The 18,368-nt window shown below is 27.3% G+C and overlaps 2 protein-coding genes across 3 annotated transcripts; one reads left to right on the top strand and one right to left on the bottom strand.

The window, feature by feature from the left end:
* Positions 1-371: 371 nt before the first annotated feature.
* LOC136075302 (uncharacterized) lies at positions 372-4,934 on the bottom strand. Of its 2 annotated transcripts, XM_065787978.1 has the most exons (12): positions 4,133-4,934; positions 3,518-3,710; positions 3,287-3,442; positions 3,112-3,168; positions 2,940-3,029; positions 2,703-2,792; positions 2,091-2,129; positions 1,975-2,010; positions 1,712-1,811; positions 1,435-1,634; positions 1,144-1,300; positions 372-682 (listed from the first exon to the last, which is right to left on the bottom strand). In XM_065787978.1, the coding sequence occupies exons 2-12, from the start codon at positions 3,695-3,697 to the stop codon at positions 450-452; spliced, it is 1,338 nt and encodes a 445-aa protein (XP_065644050.1). In that variant the 5' UTR covers positions 3,698-3,710; positions 4,133-4,934; the 3' UTR covers positions 372-449. The 2 variants fall into 2 exon arrangements, with proteins under 2 accessions (XP_065644050.1, XP_065644049.1); XM_065787977.1 differs by lacking the exon at positions 4,133-4,934 and having other exon boundaries at positions 3,518-3,718.
* Positions 4,935-14,177: 9,243 nt separating this feature from the next.
* On the top strand, positions 14,178-14,645 carry LOC136074362 (uncharacterized). Its single transcript, XM_065786668.1, has one exon. It carries the CDS (start codon positions 14,178-14,180, stop codon positions 14,643-14,645), a length of 468 nt encoding a protein of 155 aa, XP_065642740.1.
* Positions 14,646-18,368: the final 3,723 nt, after the last annotated feature.

The following is an 18,368-nucleotide window of genomic DNA, read 5'->3' as shown; positions in this document are numbered from 1 at the left end:
TGGAATCCACTTTGATGCTGTGATTAACAGTTGAAGACCTAGTGCGTTTGCTCATGTATTTTTGCTTGATAAATTTTAAATATTGTCTTTTAATTTCAACCCGCCTTAAAAAAACTTAAGGGTCCCTTAAGGGACCCTTCCGAAAATGTCCGCGCGGAATTTAAGGGTCCCTTAAGGGCTAGCCCTTAAGCGACCAAAAAAAAAACCACGGTTCACTACTCAAATGTGAGTAGTGAAACGTGGTTGTTTTTTAAATTATTATTTTTTAAATAAATTATTAAAAACACTAACATAATTTATATAGTTAAATTATTATAAATCTTCAAAAGATTTTTTTTATAAGCGATTCTTCTTTTTATGGATTTTGATAGTTTTATTATTATTATTTATTTAAAGCATTACAACTTATAATAAAAGTATCCATACAAAGATTTATTAAAAACACAATACTAATATTTATTTAAAAAAGTCTTCCGTTTTTTTGGTTGAGGATCGTTGTAACTGTCCACCTCACTACCCTCGTTACTAGCGCAATCTATGTCTTGCTCGATTACAACGTCTGTCTTTTTCAGACCTCTCTGTAGTCGACCACCACAGCGATCTCTGGCGTTATTAAAAAATCTAGCCACTTTTAATTCAATTTCTTTTGTTGTTGTACCGGGAAAAAAGTGAATAGTTGACGCTAAAAATATAACAAAACAATCACTTAATATGATTTAATTTAAATAATACAATAATAAATGTTCAAACAATATAGGTAATATGGATTCACACGTATAACAGAACGTTTTATAGAATCATATAAGATTCTCCATGATTCGATATGCATGAATCAAATAAGATTCTCCATGATTCCATATAATTTATTATAAATATAATATAACTGTTCTTATTATATAAATAGTTATTATATAAATTAATATACAAGTAAATTAATTGTTATAATAAGTAAATCTTATTATCACAATAATTAATCAATTTTTAACATCTATAGAAGTATTTTAAGAATTTTAAAATCTAGACTCTTTAAATCAAACTTTTTGTTATTGATTTTAAATGAAACACTATGAGTCAAAAATGTTGACTCACAGACAAACTCCTATTTATACAAAAATGTTAACAGTAGATCTGAATTAAACTCACTTTTGACCAGATTTTCCAGGTTATCTAAAAACTTATGCTTGCCATTACTCCCAGTCCTGTTAATATTTTGCTGCAGTTCAAGTGCCAGCAACTTATTCAAGACACGAGAAATATGCTCATTGGCTGTCAATCCTCCTTCAAGCTTCATCCATGACAACTAAAAATGATCAGGTAACAACATAAATTAATAATCTCATTAATATTAAAATCTTTCATAAGAGATATTCTTCTTGGCAATCAAACACAACATAGATATACTGGCATAATGATAAATGAATTAAAAAAATTTACCATATCCTTGGGGTGCTTAGCAACTTCAGAATATTGCAGCAGAGATGTAAAAACAGGAAATTGGGTATTTGAGGAATTCTGGTCAATAGAAACACTGCAAACACGTGCCTCCAATCTTCCCTGCCGCTGTTCCAAATGATTTAATTTAGACTGAATTGATGTTAATTCACGTAAAATGTACGCATTCATAAGAAACTGTCCTGTTAAGACAACCACAATAAAAATACATAATATTTCTGCCATATATTTAAAAAATTAAAAATTACAAATATTAAACCTTGTGCACTAAATGGTTCAATGTTAAGACGGCTACAAACACCTAGCATACTATCGTTCATCCGCAATAAACTTGTATCAGAGAAATCATGAGGACTTGACTAAAGTTAATATTTATACATACATACATACATACATACATACATATATATATAAATATATATATAAATATATATATATATATATATATATATATATATATATATATATATATATATATCAAAATAATCCTTATATATGAAAAATAAATAGTTAACTGCATACAATTGACTGAATATCTGTTTGTGAAACATTTGAAACCTATAAGAAATTACAAGAAATTTACATAATTAATTTTTTTTTATCTAAATACAACTAGATCCAAAATTTTAAAAACTTACAATTGGTTGGGTAGATAAATGTAGTTGTACGCTTGGAACCTTCCATAAATAAAATATCAATACAAATAAATCATAAATTATGATATAAATAAAATTAGAAATTTTTTTATACATCATATTAAATAAGAAGTGCTTGATAAATTCAATTAAATTCATAAAATGAATTTATCAAGACAAAAACAATAAAGTAAATAATTAAAAACTTCAAAATACATGAAGCATGCTTTTAAAAATCAATCAATTATAGAAGTACTTTATGATAATAAATTACTTTATATAGATTTAATGATGTTTGAAAATTATTTTCATTTTAACTCTAAAAATGTAGAAACTTGTTGTAAGTGTTCAAAAAGAAATCTTATATGTAGAATAACACATGTAATTTGCAAAATTAAAAACTATCTTTTTTGAAACAGGATTTTGAGTTTTTAGTAGTGGCTATAAAGTTTAAAAGCAGCCAAATATGTTATAGCAACCAAAATAAAATAAAAAAATATAGATAAAAGAGTATTAAATAAATTGTCTAATATACAAAATATTCTGATTGGCTATGAAGAATCTCTAAAAATTTGATTCAGCTGCGTGAAAAAGCTAAATACGAACAAAAATTACCTTGTGTGTAGCAGGAAATTTTTGAGATTTAAGAGGTGGCAGAGGCTTTAAAACAACTGCTTCAGCAGCAGTATCTTGATTATGTGGTGCCTAAAAAATTAATATATTTCTATAGATAAAAGGGTATTAAACAAATTGTCAAATCTGTAATTTAAAATATTTTGATTGACTCAGAAGAGTCTGTATCCAATAGTTTTTTATTTACAGAAGCTACGTGAAGAAGCTATATAAAATTACCTTGTGTGCACCTAGAAATTTTTTAATTTTAAGTGGTGGCAGAGGCATTAAAACAACTGCTTCAGCAGCAGTATTCTGACTATATGGTGCCTAAAATATCAAAATATTTCTATAGATAAAAGAGTATTAAATAAATGTTCTGTATAAAAATCTACATTAAATAAAATATTACGATGGAATCTGAATGATCAGTATCAAAATTGGAGCCTTCAGAAGCTGTGTGAAGAGGCTAAATAAAAAAAATTTAAATAATAAACTCTTTCAAAAGGTAGATGGCTTAAGTATAAAATCAAAAAATATAATAAAACATATATTAACCTATTTAAATTTTTATATTTAATACTTACATAAACTGGAGGCAGTCTTTGTCTGTTTAGGCCACGGACCGGATTGAAATGAGTTTGTATAAAACTTATTGTTTGCTTTTTTCTTTTCATTTCAAAAACAAACTTTAAAGTTTCTTTGAGCCCCTCATAACTTGATGCACATTGCAGAACTAAAACCTAATAATACAATAGATTTACATAAAAAAGCTATGAATTGTAATTAATCAATTAAACAAAAAATGATAATTTTACCTTATTCAGACTTTCATCATTGTTCACCATTAACTCTACTCTTTTACAAATTTTGAGTTTCTCAAACTCCTCTTGAGTCCAGCCAATGACATCATCGACATGAACAATTGAAATTGATTTGTCATGTAAACCATAAGTTAAAACATATTTTTGACACACATAGTCTAATGTAGATGACATTTAAATAACTATTCTAAATATTTAAAAATTGTATTTAAATTGTATATATATATATATATATATATATATATATATATATATATATATATATATATATATATATATATATATATATATATATTATATACACATGTACATAAATATACATATATGTGAATTAAATTAGTATAGACTCAAACTCTTTTCACAATATTGTAAATAAACTCTATTTATAATGTATAATGTATATAATGTATAAAATATATTATAATATATCATAACATTTTTTATGACATAAAAACAAAATAATTATTACATCATAACACAGTCATTGATTGTCAACCTTTAAAAACATTATTTGCAAATGGTATAATAATGTATTCATTGCCATCAATAAAAGAAATACATTTATTAACAATCTTAACATCAGTTACATTGATATTAGAAAGAATGTACCTGCCTATACCAATTGAACTGGAAGGATAAGGATGAACATATAAATCTGATTTAAATAATAATAAGGATCCAGAAGCAATATGGTTGTCACTAATTGAAGTTATAATAAGTGGAACAAAGTTCGATTGATAAACAATAAGAGCAGTAATATTGGGATATTTATTGGAAAAAACAAAACTTTTTTTCGGTGGATTGGAATATAAACTTCTAATAGTTAAAACAGAGTTAATGGACTGTTCAAATACATAAGTTCCAGTTTTTACACGCTGTTTTATTAAATACAAATAATTTTCAAAAGGAAAAGCAGAAAACTTATCTAATGGTCCTAGTCGCTGAACGAATTCTGGTAAATGCGATAGCATATGTGCATTGAAGGTATAAGCACTTTCAGTAAAAAGTTCCTTTAAATCATTTAGAAAATGCTGTATACAAGAAGTAGCATTGTCATAATAGTGTTTGTGTGTTGTCCCAATAAACACATACATAGCAAAATGTAAATACAAAAAATGATTATAGTAGTTTAACGGAATGATACCTTTAAAAAGAAGAGGGCCTGTATACAGTAAAATAGTTCGAAACTCTGTGGCTTTAAAATAATTAATATTACGGAAAGATCTTATTTTCCTGTGAAATTCAGATGGCAAAGCTCCATGCCACAATTTAACTCTTTGTTCTAACAGTTCTTTCAGATTCTCACTGACCCGACAGTTAAACCGGCCATATTTGTTTGAAAAATATGATATAACAAGTCTTCTCATTACACCTAGACAAACAGTGTGCATATATTCAGGTGAAAAATCATAACTTAAATTTGCAACTTCAGCTAGTGGAGATAAAAGTAGTTGGTTCGATTCAGATAGTGATTTATAGTTACAGTCAGTACGAGAAGGATATGTAACACCAAATGGAAATATTAATTTATTTGAAGCATACACACCTAAAATCCTGCAGTATGGGCATGCATTATATCCTGAGTGACCTTTCACACATTGACAGAATGATCTTGCTGGAGCATCACATATAAATAAAACATTGGTTATTTTAATAAAAAATCCAGATACATTAACATAGGATTTAAACAAAACTAGCTCTTTGTGCAATTGTTCAATAAAACCAGAAAAATTTGGCTTGCATAAACCAGAATAAACAGCAATAGGAAGAGGTTTATTAAAACCAACATTTCTCATAATGAATAAAATTGGCCAGATACACACAGGTGAGCTTTTGAATATTGGAATACCATCAATTCCAATTTTGATTTTAAGATCTACATATTGCGTTTTGAATACCACTAGACTATTTTGAATACAGTAAAATAAATTTTCAAAAATCGATAAGTAACCAAAATTTCCACCGCAGTTTAAAGTATTCTTTAACACCTGAACCTTCTTTGCAACTTGAGGTTTTTTAAAAAGATAAACTGAACCAGGAACATCAACTCCTTCCTCGTTTAAAATAGTAAGTAAACAGAGTATTGCACTATTGCTGAGTTTATAAAGTAAGCAGAAGTATAATAATTTTGTATGCAGGGATGAGAAATTACTCTTGTAATCTTTGTTACTTTCCTGATTCTCTTCCGATGGAACTTCACCTGAAGAAAAAAAAGATAACTTTTTAATCATTTTCACAATTTAAAAACATATAAATTGCTATAACAATTTATATGTTAAAAACTAATGTCTATTATAAATTGCTATAGCAATTTATAATAGACATTAGTTTATAATGGTCAGTTTAACAGTCAACATCTAATCAACTACCAGCACTTGATAAAATTACTTACAAAAATCAATACTACGTGTTATATTTACTGAGTAGTATTGTCAAAAACTATGCAACTTTGTTTAAAATTAAAACAAACTTCATTTATTAAAAATAAAAAAATTAAAAATTACTTTTATTGTTTTCCTCATCAGTTGAATCACATATTCCAGTCACCTCATCAAAAATAGAAGATACATTTTCATAAAAGTAATCTTCGCCAATTGCAACATTTTCTTTATCTGCTGAAGTTTCAAACTGTGTTAAATTATTGCAAATATGTAAAAAAATAAAATAATTCAAACTTGTTCATTTAAAATAGAATTAGATTTTTCCGTTAAAAGTATGGAAATCTTCAAAAACAAGCTTGATAAACATATGGATATTATGAAACTCTGATCTCTATGATTATTATGAAACTGTAATTAGCATGTGCTCATAATAGATTCAACATGGCGTTGAATCTCAAGGAGCATAAATAAATAAATAAAAATAAATATATATATATATATATAGTCTTTTAATATAGATCACAACTGAAAAGATTTCCTTTATATGATTATCAAGATTAACAATATTCTGCATATTTGGATTGTATTACCTTTCAATCTCGATATAAAAGTATCCATTTCATTTTCACGTTTTCTTCTTTCATTTCGTGAAGCCATAATAAAGCAAATAATTTAAAAACTGAAAAAATTGTTATTGTTATCATAATATATGAAAAATTATTAGGATTATTTAAACTCGTTAATAGATATAATGAAACTGTAATCATATTATAGCTACAAATATTTGACTTGATTTTGATCACTTATAAGCGGATTCATTACCGAAGAAGTTTTGGAAAACCATGCTTTTACAATAGCAATTTTACAGAATTATTCCGTAAAATATTATTTTTTCCGAATTTTAAAATTAGCCCTTAAGATACCCTTAACCTTTAAGGGACCCTTAAGGGTCCCTTAAATCATTTTAAGGCGGGAAATGTTGCATTTTTTTTTTCGCTCGATATTTACTATATATATATATATATATATATATATATATATATATATATATATATATATATATATATATATATATATATATATATATATATATATATATATATATATATATATATATATATATATATATATATATATATATATATATATATATATGTATATATATATATATATATATATATATATATATATATATATATATATATATATATATATATATATATATATATATATAAATTAGGAAAAAACACTTATCTACTTTTTATCTTATACTTTAAGTTTCACCATTGCAGGATCATCAGGAAGAGTTACTAAATCTCAAAAAAAATTCAATTTATAGAAAAAATTTTACAGGAAGTTATAAATTATTACAAAAAATTTTTTAGTTACTATATTGTTTTGTTAACGGGAAGTTGCAGAAAGTAATTATTAAATAATTTTCTTTGGAATGGGGATAGTTTAATTTGGTCATTTGTTTTTATAATTTTTTAAGAGGTATTTATTTTCGTGCCTACATTTAGAAATTAATTTAGATTTTTTATTTAATAAATTTTCTTGATTTAAATGAGTAATTATTTCAAATTTTTCTTACAAACATAGCATAATGTTATTATAGGCAGGGGCAGATTTTAGAATAGACCATTGTAAATTAAAATTTTTCTTTTTTTCTTTTAAATCCCAAATATATTTTGACAGCATAGTCTCTTTTGAATATTTTTTGTGTTTAAACGATTGTTTGTGGTTGGCATAACGTTTTTTCCATTCCCCTCGGTTAAGCCAATATATTGTTTATCAGGGTTGTTTTGTGAGGAAACAATGCACTTGTAAATTATATTTTTCGAAAGGCATTTTCCATTTAGAGGGCAATCTATCTTTTGTTTACAATTACAATAATCAGTGTTTTTTCTTTTATATGTTCATTTTTATTAATTAACGCGTAGTTGTGGCCTTTTATAATTCTTTCTAAATTTTTTGTACAACCATAACTTACTTTAATGGTATTTCTGTTAAAAATCTTATGTAATTTATTAGAGGGAGGAAAATGTTTGTCTACTAATTTTAGAAAAATTTTACCTATATTTGTTGAAACATTTTTGCTGTACCAATTTTTGTTGAACCAAATTATGTTTCTATTTCTATTACGCTTTTTTGCAATTTTCTTTTCAAATTTTAGCTCGATATTTTGAAAGCCACTTTTTTTAAGGGCATCTTCATAAAAGCGTTTAGAGGAGTTAAAAATATTTTCATTAGAAGAGTTTTGGTTTAGCCTAATGTTATTTGAAATTTGAATTTGTTTTAGAATTTGAGGGGGATGGTTCGAATTCACATTAATATACAATAATTCGTCATTAGGTTTTTTGTAGGGCTTATAGGAACTTTCTGAGAGGTTAAATGTGACATCAAGAAAGTTCACTATTTTTAAATTTATATTTATTTCAATTTGGAAGCCAATATTTTTAAAAACTTTAATAATATCTTTTCTAACTTTATCAAGTTGTGGCCCTGATTTTTTATGCATTATTATTAAACCGTCGTCGCGATAAAGACCTAATTGATTAATTTGGATTATTTTAGCAAGGGTATTTAAAATATATAAACCTACAAATTCGCAAATTTCTGCTCCGTCGTAACTTCCCATTGTTACATCAAAGCATTCGTGCGTGGTTTTTTTCTTCCACGTTTCCTTATCAAAATAGAGTAAATTTTTTCTGCAGCGCTTAATTATACGGATAGTGTCCTCAGTAATTTCTAAATGGGATTTTCCAAATTCTATTGTTTTATCTAAAATTTCTGCTATAATTGAGGGGTAAAAATCAATAATATCAAATTTTATAAATGTGCATTCGTTTTTATTGTTAATTTTAGAAAACCAATCTATAACATCAGTGGTATTTTTCCACTGATGTAAACCTAATTTTTTCCGAATAGAGTTATTAATTTTGTCTAGTTTTATTTTACTAACGTGCCCTAGTTCACTTTCTGAGGGTACTAGTAGCCTACAAGGGAGTTTATTTTGAAAATTTGGTTTGTGATCTTTTAGTGAAACAAACGCTTGCGCTGGTGCAACTGATTCAATTCTCGCATCTAAATTAATATTTTTGGCGATGTTTTGAGCTTCTAAATTAAGGTGGCTCATATAGAAAAAAAACTCATTTTTTTAAAAAAATTTGATTTTTTTTTTTAATATATCATTCAATGCAAAATTTATCATTCTTCTAGAAAATATATACATTTTGCATAAAATACTTACTACTATTAGTTTAATTTAACATTTTTCATAGGTAGGTTTAATTTTTTAAGATTAAAATTTCTTTTTAGCGGAAAATTTTTAAATAATATTCAAGAATATTTTTGTTAAAAAATTATGTATTTTTATTTTAAAATATAAAATTAATATCTAAATAAAGTCTGTATATTGTACAATATATGCAACTAAATAATGCGGCTTTTAATTTGTCATGTATTATAGTGAGTTGTCATTTATTGTAGAGTTGCACAGCTTGATTCAAGTTTTGGTAGCTATTGATATGTCAAAGCATTTAACTTGTATTTTTTATCAGATTATTGATAATGTCCAGTAAACAGAATTTAAGAAGAAAGAAAAAATGTAAGTTTAAAGGAAATCGGTTTATCAAGTCAAGCAAGGTGACAGAAACTTTAAAATCTTCTTCACTTCGTTATCAAAAATTATCAAAAACTTCGAATGAGACTTCTAAAGAAGATGATGATAATTATTTTTTGTTCGTAAATTTTAAAATTCTTAAAGATCTTATAAGTAGTTTAACATGCACTGTGTGTAATGCACAAAAGCTGAGTTTATCCAATAAATTTGATCTAAGAATGGGTTTTGCAAACAAACTTTTAATAAAATGCTTTTTTTGTAATTGGAGCAATGAATTTTATACATCTCCAACTTGTTCCTGTCCTCAAGATGCATTAATAACTGTTGATGTCTATAATGAAAACAACATTTCCACACAGGGACGCAATCTATTTGAAATTAATGTTCGAAATGTAATTGCTTTTCGAGAAAATGGGAAAGGTCTTGCAGCAATAAAAAGTTTTGCTAGATGCCTCAATATGGAGTCATTATCTGAACCCAGTTATCGAAACATAATCAGTCATTTGTATAAAGCTTACAATAATGTAGCAAGTAATAGCATAGTAAAAGCAGTTGGCGAGATTAAGTTAAACCCTGAAAATAAAGCTCATTTAGGCATCATAACATGTCGTGTTTCAGTAGATGGTTCTTGGCAGAAGAGGGGATTTTCATCCCTTAATGGTTATGTTGCAGCTATAAACCATGGCAAGTGTATTGATATTTATGTAATGACAAAGTATTGCAGGCAGTCTCAAATTTGGAGTAGAAAAAAAGGCTCTGAAGAACACCAAAACTGGCTTTCCAAGCATAAATGTTCAATTAACCATCAAAGTTCATCGGGTGCAATGGAGTCAACTGGTGCAGTGGAGATTTTTCAGCGGTCAGTTTTGAAAAACAACCTTATTTACAATGAGTACCTTGGTGATGGAGATACATCTTCATACAAAGAAGTATTTGCTTGTAATGTTTATAAAGATTATGGTATTAATCCAATTAAATTAGAATGTGTCGGACATGTGCAAAAGAAATGTGGAAACAGACTTCGAAATCTTCGTAAAAAGTTCAAAGGAACAAAAAATTCTTTGTCTGGTCGCGGTAAGCTAACAGATAAAACAATTAACTCAATGCAAAACTTTTATGGACTTGCCATCCGACAGAATTTAAATAATTTATACGCTATGAAAAAAGCTGTCTTAGCAATTGTTTGGCATTGCTGTGAAACAGATAAAGGGGACAAAGTTCGACATCAGTTTTGTCCACCTGGATCGGCCAGTTGGTGCAAATATAAAAAAGATTTAATTAATGGCACCAGCAATTATAAAAAGAATATAAATTTACCATCATGGAGTTTTCAAATTTTGTTGCCAACATTTTTAGAACTCAGAAGTGACGAGTTGTTATCAAAATGTCTTCATGGACAAACCCAAAATGCCAACGAAGGTTTCAACAATATTGTATGGTCACGTTGTCCGAAAAACACTTTTGTAACAAAAGATGTATTAGAGATTGGTATTAATTCTGCCATAGTTTATTTTAATGATGGAGCAAATGGTGTAAACAATGTAATGGCAGAGTTTGCAATTAATGGATGCAGATTTATGCAAAAAGCTAATATATTACTTAATAAGTTAAGTATTTGATGGTCTGTAAATAAGTGTAATGAGAAGACTAAAAAAAGACGTAAACAATTAAGAACCAAGAAAAAAGGTCTTTCATATAATGCAAACAACAAAGATGTTGCTGAAGTCTATGTTTCTGGTGGTTTTTAAGTTGATGTAATTGTTTAAAATATTTTTTTTTTGTTTCTGTTTTTGTTTTTCGTTTTTCCAAGCTTTTCGTTTTTCCATTTTTTTGCAACTTTAAAACCGGATATCTCGTGATTAAGAAAAGCTTTTTGGCTGAAATTTTCAGTACATGTTCCTTGATCATTAAGATTTCAGATGTACTAAAATAATTAACTAAGAATAATTTTATAACATTTAAAACCCCGAACAGCTGTTTTTTTAATGTATAATTTGGTTGTTTTTTTTTATATTGTGTCCAATTTGAGATTTTCTAAATATTTTTCTTTTGTTTTAGTAGAAATGAATGATAATAATATAAAGAAGCTATAAACAAAAAATTATTGAATTTTGAATAAAATTGATCAAGAAACAGTGTTTTGAATTTTTTCAGATTTTCCCCCTTTTAACACTGATTTTGATAAAATTTGTCTTAAATATAATTTACTTAAAGTTTTTTTATCAAATTTTTAGTTTTCTATATTATCAAAAGGAAACTAAAATATATATGAACCGCTGGAATTGCTTTTATTCAAAAAAAAATTTTTTCTATGTGAGCCACCTTAATGGCGTTTTCCAAGTTTTTTGGTGCTTTTGTATAATTGTTAGAAATATTATCGCGCAGTATTTTTTGATGAGTTTCTGGGGTAATTTAGTAAATGTTGCTTGATTTGTCAGCAAAAACTAATATATTAGGGTTCAATTTTATATTATCAAAATCTAGTTTTAATTGTTTTTGAAATTTATTATTTATGTTTTGAAATTTTATAGTTATAATTAAGTGTAATAAATCATTTTCAAAATTTTCCAGGACAGAAATAAATGGTGGGGCGTTTTTTGTTTTGAATCCAATATTTTCATGTTGTTTTTTTTTCAATTAAAGGGTTTTTATTTTTTTCAGATTCTAAGAAAAAATGGGCTTTCCAACGAATTCTTTTAATAAAGTGTTCTACTTTGTCTATTAATGAAATAGTATAACTTTTTTTTGTCATGGATCGGGATATTTTTGAGAGAGTAATTCCTTCCTGATGATTCAGCAATGGTGAAACTTAAAGTAGAAGATAAAAGTTAGATAAGTGTTTTTTACTAATTTATTATTGCTCTGTTCTTTAAGAACATTAAGCACTCTATTTGTAAAATACATTAACATAATTTATATATATATTAGAGAGTAAAAATTTAATATGAGATTTTTACTGGGAAGTAAAAAAACGCGGGAGTAAAAATCTCATATTACACCGGTAGCATGGTAAAAAGTTTTCTAGCATTGACCCCAGATAGAAAATTCTAAATTAAAGGGTTCGCTAACTGTGACTTATGCTTTTGATGTAAACGGCCAAAAATTGACATCAAATATCATTTTAAAATTATCTTATTGTAATTTGTATGGTTTTGCTAATGTTTTTGTTGGTAAGTTTAAATTTATTTAGTTTTTATATTTTGGTAATTTATTTTTTTTATAACAAATAATTTTTAGATGCAAAAGCAAAATTTTATTTCTCACACACGGAAGATGAATGGCAGACAAAAGAAGCTTTTTTTGATTACATCCAAATGCTACACAAAGAACTCAAATATGCCCAAGGGCTTATCGTCATCACAATGGACAACATGCATTTAGTGGTAATAAGTTGGGACAACAAGAGCTTTATACATATGAGATTTTGCAAGTTTGTGACGTAGCACTCTATGGACCTGCCAATCAAGCACGTACAAAAGAAATTCACTAATGGAAAGAATTAACAAATGAGACACTTGGTTACGCAACATTTCCAAACAAACTGTTCAAAGTTGTTGAAAACAATATTTTCACTGAAGAAGTGATTAAAAACGGTTTTAGATGAACCAGAAAATTTCCTCTTTAAGAATGTTACAATCCTTGATCTATGCAGATCAGAATGAATGGCTTATTAATGAAATTAATAAGCCATTCATTCTGATCTGCATAGATCAAGGATAACTTTGAAAATTAATTTGCTGGAATTTAAAATTTTTAAGGCTGTTTTTAATTGCCCATTTGAAATCTAAATTTAAAAAAAATCAAGGATATTCTCCAGTTGATGCATCAATTTCAAAACAAAAATTGACTAAAGCTATGTTGCAAATTCCAAAAAAGTCTGCAATAATAAGAAACTGAAAATTTGATAAAGTCAAATTGGAATAAAAACGGGATAAAGATGTGAAAATAAAAGCTGCGCAATGAAATTGCAAAAAGAACATTTATGGTTGAATCAAACGAATCAAGTGAAAACATAAAATTTCCATCTTTATATTACCTACTGAGCGTCCACAAAGTTATCCAAACATGTCCTAAATTGTAAATTATTTGTTTTTTATATAAAATAAAAAACATATTTTTTAGAAAATAAATATTATTTTTTATATTTCATACACAAATAACATTAAATAAACAATTAGTTAAATAAATAATAATAACGTAATACAAATAAATAATAATAACAAAATAAAGTAACATATGGACAAAATAAAGTGACATAAGTAACGGGTGATGCAGAAGTTATCGGACAAATCCTAATTTCATTATTTGTGCATAATAATTAGTTTTTGTGGTTTTATGCGTAGGCATAAACGTTCTATAAGATATAAACTTTATTATTTGAAACACCATTATTTAAAATGAAGTTAAATGCAGCTGAACGAGAATCTTTTCGAAAGCGACTAAAAATGTTTTTTGTAAATAAACCTAATATAAAAAAAAAAATCGTAAATCATTTTGAAAAGGAAGAATTTGCTCGAAGTACAATATATGATAACCTAAAAAGACTTGAAACTGTTCAATCGTTTTCTGATAGAAAGCACCCTGGTCGTCCGACATCCTGGACTAGAGAAAAGAAATCCGAATTAACGAGACTTGTCAACAAAAATTATTAATGTGGATAGCCATATCTGACCGTGGTATGTCCGAGCCATTATTTCGCACTTCCAAGGCTGTAGCGATCAATTCATCAATCTATATTAATGAATGTTTAGAAAAACGACTTCTTCCATTTATTCACAAGTATCATAGAGACTTTAATTATTTATTTTGGCCAGATTTAGCAAGTTCTCATTATTCTAAAGATTCTCTAAATTGGATGGACCAATATGTCTATTACGTTGATAAAGAATCCAATCCCCCAAATGTGCCTCAAGCACGACCAATTAAAAATTTTTGGGGACATTTGGCACAGAAGGTTTACGAGGGAGATTGGCAAGCTTCAACAGAGCAAGTTTTGATTGATCGCATTAAACTAAAACTACAAGAAATTAATTTAAACTTTTTACAGTCGCATATGAAAGACGTCAGAGCGAAATTGAGATCAATTGCAGATGGTATTGTTTTTTCATATAAAAATTAATATATTTTTATTAAAAGATAAATGCTTTATTTAAAAAAAATATAATAGTAGTTTGTTTTTTTATTTATAAATAAGTTATTGACGTTTTTATTTTGTCCGATAACTTCCGCATCACCCGTTAAATTGCTTTAATTTCCTTAATTAATGCAAGAAAATTTTATTTTTATTTTAAAGTAAACCAACGTTCTTATGCTTAATTTTGATATATTAAGATTTTTATGTTCAAATACAAAGTAATGAGAAATAAATAAAAACGTCAGCAAATGTTTGATTGATTGAGTTTTACACACTCGATTCGAAAATCCTTATTTTCCTCTAAAACTGATTGTAAAAACTGTTAAATGAGCTAGGGCTAGAATTTTAAAAGAACTAAGACTAGAAATTTAAAAGAACTAGGACTAGAAATTTAAAAGAACTGGGACTAGAAATTTAAAAGAACTTGGACTAGAAATTTAAAAGAACTGGGACAAGTACTTTAAATCAGTATTTGACGCTTTAGACGATGAATAAAGCCAGGAAGCGGCAATAACTTAAACATTAACAATAAACTGAAGACGAATGTTTTGGCAAATGTTTGAGCGGACCCTAACATCTCTGGGCAAGATTTGGCACTAAAATGCAAAACTAGAGGACAAATCTATCAAGAAAAAATATAAATTGAGTCCTTCAAGATGTATAAAGCCCCAGATCGCAATGCTAAAATTTTAGTGTCAAGAAGTTGTGCAGTAAAGATATCATAAATTATTTTGTTGAGCTATGTATAATAATGGATGATGAAATTTATGTAAAACAATATTTTAAAACGATACCAGATTATGATCAGATGATCTCGTAAAATCTTTACTGCACAACTTCTTGCCATTTTTTTTAACAATGCGATCTGGGGCTTTATACATCTTGAAGGACTCGATTTTATATTTTTCCTTGATAATTTTGCCCGCTAGTTTTGCATTTTAAGTTTGCATCACTTATATATGGGAGTCTGCAGGTAAAAGATAAACGCTAAATTTAAAACAATAAAGCTAAAAAACTCCTTCCCCCTCCCCCCCCAAAAAAAAAATTTTGTTATTTATTTTTTATGTAAATAGCTTGAAATACTTGTATATTTTGATTTGATTTTTTATGTTAGTTATGTACAACATTACATTTTTCCATGGGTCTTCCAGGGTTTCTCATCAGCCGTCTAGGTTTTTTATTTGCCGTCCAAATTTTTATTGCTTTATCTTCTGAAACGTTAAAGTTAGTGACACCAGCATATTGCTGAATTTTTGTTTCTCCCCCCCCCCCCCCCCCCCCCTCCCAGTTATACCTTCCCTGCCTTCTTAAGTCTCAAAATCAAAACTTAATAGTTTTGATTAAAGAAATGAAAAATTTTTTCCAAGATCAATATGTTCAAAAATTAATTTTTTTTTTATCTTGTCTATAAAAGCTTTCACTTGATCAATGAAAAGTAGAGGTGATCGGGGCAAGTTACCTCTGTTTTTGCTCATTGGGCTATGCATTAGGTTTTTCAAGTTGCATTCATTATTAAAAAAACTTCCAATTAAAAAGTTCAATACAAAAGATAAAATGGTCAATTAGAAAGTTTCCGTGTACTTCTAGTACTTTTTGCTAAAAGGCTATGAAGATAAATGTAGTTCGTCTGATCCTCTGTTGCTAACTAACCCTTTCTCGCCTATACACGAACCTAGTTTATCTGTGTTGGAGATACTAATATTGTCTCTGATGTAACTTCTCTAATGTAGCTTAAATTGTTCATAATAGTTTTGTTTTTTATTGAGCGTTTGGTTTGATTGCTGTTTATTATTTGTGGCAAAACCTTGTCCAATTTGTTGATAAGATTTTTGCAAGAATTTTATAATCTTCACTTGTTAAAAATGTTTCCAGTTGCTGATATTATTTTTTATTTTTAGTTTTTTTTTTTAGTTTTTTTTTTAATATAAATACATGAAACTAACACTTATTTTTGAGATAATGTCATTTTCCCAGAATCCTTATTCAGTAACATTATTGCAGTATTCATGCATTATAAAATAATTTATTATTTATTATTTTTATATATATGCCAAAGTTTTTAAATATTATTTTAGCTATTATTTATTATTATACACGAATAATGAAAATGTTTTTTTTTTTCCTGCACGTTGTTTAAAATTTCTTTTAGATCGTTTTTTATCAAATCTTAGAGTTGTCTATAATATTCTGTAAAAAAGCCGTTTGATCCAAGAAGTTCAATATTTTTCATTTGCAGTAGGCAAATTTTCATTTGTAATACGCAAATTTTCATTTGCAATACGTAAATTTCATTTGCAATACGCAAATTTAATTTGCGTAAGAAAAAAAAAAAAAATTTTTGTATTCATAAACTTCTTTTTTATACAAAGTATTATTTTTTACAGAAAAATTTCTTTCATGTTAGAGTTAAGGTGAGGGAATTATTAAGAAACTTTATTTGTTTATTTTATTGCAGGGTTTCCCACTTCATTTCGACAACGTATCATTCAATTTCGATATTGTACCGTACGTACTGTATTGTACGTGTCGTACATTTCGACAATGTTACATTCAATTTTGACACTGTTGCATTTGATTGCGACTGTTTTGCATTCAATTTCGACAGCGCTAAGAATACTTTAAGTAATAAATTCTAAGTTTATTTAGGTAATTTAATTTTTTAGTTTGTATACAAAATAAAGTTTAAACAAAAATTTATCATATAAAATATTGTAATTGCAATTACTCCCCTAATAAAGTAAAAAAATACTAAAGTAAGTTTATTCTTCAATAATTGGTTGTCTTCAAGAACACGGAATCATACAGCTCAAAAACGCTTCATCATTTCATAGTAATTGAAAGCAGGATTCTAAAGTGTTCAACCCATTAACTACTGGGAGTGGATCATAAACACAAAACAGAAGTTCAGAAACTAATACCAATTGCTGTCGGTAAAAAAGTGTCCAAGTTTGGCACTAGTATTTTCATCCTTGGTATTTACTGCTAAGTTATTGAAGTTATTTACACACATGGTATTTATTGCTAAGTTATTGACGCCAACCCATGCTGCACATTATATTTTTCTTTATAATGAATATACCCAGTGGGTGAATGCACAAGAAATTGAGCATGATGAGTTCAAGGGGTTTTTTTTGCAAGCAGGTTTTGCCGGATAACAAATAAACCTTCAGTTTTTTTGTAATCCGTCAAAAGCTTTCCCCATTAATTGACCCACTGCAGTTGGACTGGAGTGAGAGGGTTTTTTAAATAAAATAAATACCAAAAGTTGTCAAAACGCAAAAAGAACAAACAAATATGGACATTGGTAAATATCGCTTATAGGTAGTTATTTTATTAGCGATATTCAAAACACTTAACATATTGTATACTATGTGTTTTGGTTTGCAAATCATACTTATATTCGTAACCAATGTCATTTTAAGTAGTGTTGTTATCAACTTTGACTAAATTGACTAAAAGTCGACTCGTCGAAAGTCTAAATTAGCCGACATTGAAAATTGGAATAGCCTATTTAATCGACTGATGACTTCTTACTAATCAACTAAAAGTCAATTTATTTAATCGACTGATGACTTCTTACTAATCAACTAAAAGTCAATTTATTTAATCGACTAATGACTTCTTACTAATCAACTAAAAGTCAATTTATTTAATCGACTAATGACTTCTTACTAATCAACTAAAAGTCAATTTATTTATTCGACTGAC

Source organism: Hydra vulgaris, chromosome 01 (genome assembly GCF_038396675.1).
Source record: "Hydra vulgaris chromosome 01, alternate assembly HydraT2T_AEP".
Classification (NCBI taxonomy): Eukaryota; Metazoa; Cnidaria; class Hydrozoa; order Anthoathecata; family Hydridae; genus Hydra; species Hydra vulgaris.
Note: the sequence above shows the minus strand (reverse complement) of the source record. Positions and strands in the feature narration are given on the sequence as shown.

What these genes read in the sequence shown, in the direction of transcription:
- LOC136074362 (XM_065786668.1), top strand. Translation starts at nt 14,178, where the DNA reads ATGTGGATAGCCATATCTGACCGTGGTATGTCCGAGCCATTATTTCGC.
- LOC136075302 (XM_065787978.1), bottom strand. Translation starts at nt 3,697, where the DNA reads ATGTCATCTACATTAGACTATGTGTGTCAAAAATATGTTTTAACTTAT. An exon ending in CTGATCATTCAGATTCCATC is followed by an intron (nt 3,030 to 3,111) that starts GTAATATTTTAT and finishes TTGATATTTTAG; the next exon opens with GCACCATATAGTCAGAATAC. An exon ending in AATTTCTAGGTGCACACAAG is followed by an intron (nt 2,793 to 2,939) that starts GTAATTTTATAT and finishes TTAATTTTTTAG; the next exon opens with GCACCACATAATCAAGATAC.